Source organism: Sorghum bicolor, chromosome 1 (assembly GCF_000003195.3).
Source record: "Sorghum bicolor cultivar BTx623 chromosome 1, Sorghum_bicolor_NCBIv3, whole genome shotgun sequence".
Lineage (NCBI taxonomy): Eukaryota > Viridiplantae > Streptophyta > Magnoliopsida > Poales > Poaceae > Sorghum > Sorghum bicolor.
In genome coordinates this window covers 3,524,151-3,530,187 of record NC_012870.2, presented here as the reverse complement: position 1 = coordinate 3,530,187, position 6,037 = coordinate 3,524,151, and the positions used below count along the sequence as shown (strand labels likewise).

At 43.2% G+C, this 6,037-nt stretch overlaps 1 protein-coding gene across 3 annotated transcripts; it reads left to right on the top strand.

Annotated features, from left to right (window-relative positions):
• On the top strand, positions 1–1,449 carry LOC8081213. Of its 3 annotated transcripts, XM_021457651.1 has the most exons (3): positions 21–343; positions 446–837; positions 1,140–1,449. In XM_021457651.1, exons 1-3 carry the CDS (start codon positions 217–219, stop codon positions 1,257–1,259), a joined length of 639 nt encoding a protein of 212 aa, XP_021313326.1. In that variant the 5' UTR covers positions 21–216; the 3' UTR covers positions 1,260–1,449. The 3 variants fall into 3 exon arrangements, with proteins under 3 accessions (XP_021313323.1, XP_002466253.1, XP_021313326.1); XM_021457648.1 differs by having other exon boundaries at positions 1–837; positions 1,068–1,160; XM_002466208.2 differs by having other exon boundaries at positions 20–837.

Genomic DNA, 6,037 nt, shown 5'->3' with positions numbered 1-6,037 from the left:
TCTCCCTCCCCGGGTGCAGGCAGCAAGTGTCCCTGTCCCTGTTCCCAGTCCCCACTTCCCACCGGTGGTTTCCCTCCAGAAAAAAAGAAAGTATCCTTCCACACCATCACTAGTTTTGATTCCTAGAAGCATCCATTCTTGACCACTCTAGGTATCATCGCTGCAAGCATCCTACTATATAGACCCCTGATCCAAACTCAACTCACTCACTCGCCCATGAGCAGAGGTGCCTCCATGGATACAATCAGCCTTGACGACTGGGAGCTCCTCCTGCCTGATCACAAGAGCTCCTTCCTCGTGGACGTGGAGTGCAGCAATGGCAGCCATGGCGTTGTCGTCGGCGGTAAGGACCAGCTCTTGCTCGGAGCCGAGCTGGTCGTGATCGACATGGACCACTTCGGCTCCACGTCATCTCACCCTCCTCCCTATGACTACTGCATCCTAGATGAGGAAGCCAATGAGAAGCTACCATCAGAAGATGCCTATGGTCATGATCCGATCGCCATTGATGTCTACGAAGCAGAAGAGCAAGAGGAGACGACGATCAAGTCCGTCAAAGAGGCCGATCAGGACGACGACGTGCTGGTTGAAGCTGCTGTACCTGATGGCGTCAGTCAGCGTGCTCGGGAGGAGGAAGAGGAAGAAGGCGTCAGCAAGACTGGCTTCAGCGTGGGGAGCCTGAGAGTGAACGGTGTCGGCGCGCTCTGCTCGTTCGGGGTCGCAGCCGCCACGTTCTGCATCTTGCTTCTTGGTGGTGGTGGTGGCAAGCAGCAGCAGCAACTGCACAAGAGGCAGGGTCACAAGATCCAGCTCCAGCAGATGTATGCTGGCGATGAGGTTCGTGGCTCTTCCCTGATGTGATGCTGATGCCTTATAGGAATTCAGCAGTTTAATATATCTGCGACATTCCCAAGGGCATGTTCTTGGATTAAGATATTGCTCACTTAAATTTGACGTCTTCCTTTTTTTTGGCCCTAACGTAGCCCCACTTATCTCTTGTTGCAAAAAAATATTGAAAAGAATCTTTGGATTAGACTTGGTTATTAATCAACGGAATTTTGGTATAGGAGCACTACTACAAGAGAAATGGGGGATTCTGAGTTTCTGGCTGAGAGTTTTGGTTGTTTGATGTGGTGCAGAGGATTCAGCAGGTTGTGCAGCAGGCATCCAGGCTGAACCAGACCATGTCGTCGGTGATGGGAGGCGCATCATCTGCACGGGCAAGCATATCATTCGGCGGGTACTACCAAGGGTTTTGATCTGCCAAAGCTTCTAATTTCACGCATTATTAGATAGATTTAGTATTTTTTGTAGATTGTTTATATTGGCCAGGGCCCATCTCCAAGTGACCCTAAGGTGTATATATAGTACCATTCTATGCTCTCTAGCATCATGTACAATAAGAATGTCATATGAATTCGAATGAATATATAAAACAGATATATATCAGATGCAGATATATATATATATATATATATATATATATATATATATATATATATATATATATATATATATATATATATATATATATATATATATATATATATAGATCAACTCGTAAGAATGTCTGTTCCAAAAACAAACAAAAAAACGTAAGAATATCTGGATCTGCTCGCCATGATAGACTATTGGTCTGTCGGTTAGCACAGCTCACGGCACCGATCGACAGTGATCTTCTTCTCATCGCTCGATCCAATTTCCAAGAAACTCCATCGAAAATCCTGAGAAAGACGTCATGGTAATCGTCCAAAGATGTGTCAACTTGTGAAGGGCAACACGTCAATCAAAAAGAAAAACTGGAGTGATATATACAAAAAAAAAAAGTTACTAGAAGGCGATAAGGAGAACAATCGAGAAGGCGAAGCCATCTTGGAACAGTGCTCCGCGACAGGCCGACAGCAATGGCTGGGACCCGTCCAGCCCACGGGAGGTGGGCCCGACACAGCTGGCAAATGTGAAATCGAAAATAATTAAATCTGATTGATAGCCGCTGGGATTTTTTAGTTTTTACAGCCATTTTCATTTGCATTCACCCTCACCCGTGCGTGTCCACTCCATTCCAGCGGGTCTCCTCTTGCTGGACCTTACAGTTGCATCATGTGTGCAAGCCCATGGGTTCGCCGTGGACTGCTGGGCAGATTCAGTTAAATGTCCATCGCCCATTACGGCCCGTATGAAGCCCATTTGTATTTGAGCTTTTTACCTGTGCTGCAATATCCTGCTCAAAAAAAGGAAAAGAAAAAACTGTGCTGCAATATTCCTCAAGCTAATAGGATACGAGCCCTTGTTACTTGTTGGGCAATATGGCAGGCAAGAAAAAATGGCAATTCACGAGGGAGTCTTTCAAAGACCTTTTCTCCATAATGGTTATGATCAATCGGCAGATTGAAGAACTATAAACGATAAGGGGAATGGAGCTTAAGGAGGGAACCAAATTCAGTTTAAACAAAAAAACTCGGCGTTGGATAGCACCGGATCAAAGTAAATGCAAAATAAATACAGATGTTGATGTAGACCGAGTTAGATCCAAAAGAGTTGTTGGAGTGGTTTGCCGTAACGGCCGAGGGGAGTTCATTGCAGCTAGTGCTATGGTTATATCAAATATAAGGGCGCTCACAATGCAGACTCTATCATGGAGTCTAAAGTTATTTATTACATCGAACAATATGGACTTTGAGTCTAAATAAGACTTGGAGTCTTATTTTTTCTACCTCTTTCTTCAATAAATATGCTGCAACATCAGCAAAATATCATAAATAATATGTAATTAATTATCTTGGACTCTGTGATAAAGTCTTGCATTGGGAGTGCCCTAACTAAACCTGACTACCTGAGACTCTGGAAGGAATTGTCTTGCTTGGAGGCACTAGCTCTTGCTGAAGATTGTGGTATTCGAAGCATTATAGTGGCTTCAGATTGTCTTAACGTTATGAGAAACATTAATAAAATGCCTATTTGTACTTATGTGATGATCCTCAAGGATATCTAGAAAAGGGCAAAATCCTTTGATTATGTGTGTTTTGCACATAAAGATAGTGAATGTAATAGGGAGGCTGATCGGCTAGCTAAATATGCATGTTTACTTGGAGCTGGCCGTCATTTGTGGCTTGGCTCTCCTCCTGTATTTCTGAATGTAAACATTCAATTTCAGTCTACACGTAAATTGTTCATAAATTCACTATAGCTTCAATCTCACATAAATAAGGTCACACAAAAGTACGACTGTAAACGTACATTGGTCTCGCATAAATAATAGAAGAGAAGACAACGATCTGCCTCCTCTTGAAGTTCAGATAGAAACAAATTGAAGGAATCCCGTAGAAATAAAAGAGAAGTTGGATCCAAAAGACAAGTTAATCCTGGCAGGGAGCCTGCATGCTAGCTACTGTCCAAATTTTACAGAAGTTGTGCTCTGCATTTTCCTTTATACTATGATGAGACAAGGTTTGTTGCATACTTCCTCCGTCGTATTGAAAGTGATATTTTGGACTCCGTACCATCTCGTTTGAGCGTTCGTCTTATTCAAATTTTTTATATAAACATTATATATTTTGTTATGACTTATTTTATCATTATTAATACTTTGATAATGATTTCTTTATATTTATAATTTTTTTAAAAAAAAATTGAATAAAATGAATAGTCAATCACATACCCAAAAAAAATAAAACAAGTTACTTTTAAAGAAACGGAGGGAATAACTAGAGAGTGAAGCAATGTCCGTTGGGAACGGCCGAGGGAGGATCTGGGTGATGGGCATGTAAAATATATGCCGTAAATCAAGTCCCATTCCAATCTTTTTTTTTTTGCCGTAGCCAAAAAGTGGAAATCTCTACTATAATGTGGAGATGCATGGTCCTCCGTCCTCGGCAGCACAACACACTATTCATTATAAAGGGGGGCAAAATGGCCAAAATATCCTCTGCATTTTGCATTCATGCGTGCGTGCGTTTGTTATGATGGTATCAGCATGAAGATTCGGGATCAGTTACATTAGTATGCATGTACGAGGATCCGGTCACCAAATCGATGGGTATCAATGTATCAGCAGGACGGAAGCACATTGATCGCGATCGAGGTCGTCCTCTCTACGGGCTACGGCGGACGCACGCAGCACGCGATGATGAGCTTGCATGTCGTAGGATCTGCGTGCGTAGTAATCCGGCCGGACTGCTCGATCGCTTCGAGGCTGCAGGCATTACGTTGCAGTTGGATGCGACCGGAGAGACGCGGCGAGGCATTGCATTGCATGCGCACGGCAGCATCCCTTCCCCAATTCTTCATTTCTTCGTCGTCCTCATCCACGGCGACTGACGAAACGAGGCATGCATGGAGTGCGCGCGTGCAGACCGAGGTGACGGTGACGCGACGGTGGTAGGAGTAGCAGTGATGGGAGGCGGCCGGGGAAAGCGGAAACCGACCGGCTAGCTGGCGACGAACGGCGGCGAGCGCAGCCGAAAGGCGACGCTACGTGCAATAGACCTCCTCCTGCTGTTGGCAGGGCAGGCATGTACAGGTAGGGAGTAGTACGCTCTGCAAACCAGATCGACCACTCGCAATCGAGCCAGCAGCACGAGTGGGTGATGCATTGCAGCAGCAGATGACATGGAGCAAAAAAACATTTGGCCTTGTTTAGTTTAAAAAAATTTCGAATTTCGCTACCGTAGCACTTTCGTTTTTATTTGACAAATATTGTTCAATCATGAACTAACTAAGATTAAAAAATTCGTCTCGCGATTTACAGACAAACTATGTAATTAGTTTTTGTTTTCGTCTATATTTAATGTTTCATGCATGTGCCGTAAGATTCGATGTGATGAGTAATCTTAAAAACTTTTTAGATTTCAGGCTGCCAATCGCCTGTCCCCTAGATGATCGCGAGAGCCGGGTGCCCCTGCTGCATGCTCAGAACTGTGCTGTGCTGCAGTTCAGAATTTCCACGCCGTGGGCGTGATAGATAGCATTGCCGGCCGTGGCCGCGGCTGGCCGCGGCGTAGGGACAGCTAGCGTTGCCGTAGCATGCACCGCGTCAGGGTTGGGAGTTGGGAGCTGGGACTGCTACTGGACGACTGCATGGGTATTCATGCTGTGCCGTGCCTGACTGACGACCGCTAGCGCTGAGGTAGTACTCCGTACGTGTGAGGCCTTGTCGTTTTTATTTGATAGATAAACATTGTCCAACCATAGATTAACTAAGCTTAAAAGATTCGTCTCGTGATTTACAGATAAATTTATTTTTTATCTTTATTTAATGCTACATGCATGTGTCTAAAGATTTGATGTGATGAGAAGTTCAATAGTCGTCACTTTACCCAAAATTACAATGCAAAAGCTTCCAGGGTCTTGTTTACTTCTACCTAAAAAACTAATTTTTTTCAAAATTTCTCCGTCACATCGAATCTTTAGACGCATACATAGAGTATTAAATATAGACAAAAATAAAAACTAATTGTACAATTTGTCGAAATTTACGATACGAATCTTTTAAACCTAGTTAGTCCATAATTGGATAATAATTATCATAAACAAACAAAAATATTACAGTATCACGAAATTTTTTCCTTCACAAACTAAACACGGCCCGCCTAGATGAGGTGGCTAGTTTAGGTACAAGAAAATTTCCTACTTGTTGGCATGTTTTTCTATTTGATTGACACCTAAATTTAAAATCTTTCTCATTTGTCACATCGATCTTTTATTTTTTTCTTTCCTAGTATTTGACATGGTATTTTGGAGCATCGACACATACAGGAGGATCCACACACTAGTCAGAGTGACACCTTTTCAGAATTCAAGACAGATCAGTGGGATAAAAATGGCATTTTTTTATTCTAGATGCATGATGGCCTCCACCTAACCAGTCCACAGGTTAAAATAATACTCTCCCAGAAGTCTGCCTAGGACTAATTTTGGGACGATTCACGCTTGCTGTACATGTGTAATAAGTCTTTCTCACGTTTCAGTGAAAGTCCTCAGACATGCATACTATGACAATACTCCCTTCATCCTCAAATAGATATCATTCCCGAAGAAG

Excerpts from the sequence above, each read along its gene's own strand:
- LOC8081213 (XM_002466208.2), top strand. The coding sequence starts at position 217 with ATGAGCAGAGGTGCCTCCATGGATACAATCAGCCTTGACGACTGGGAG. Across the intron at positions 838-1,139 it reads AGATGTATGCTGGCGATGAG|AGGATTCAGCAGGTTGTGCA; the intron begins GTTCGTGGCTCT and ends GATGTGGTGCAG.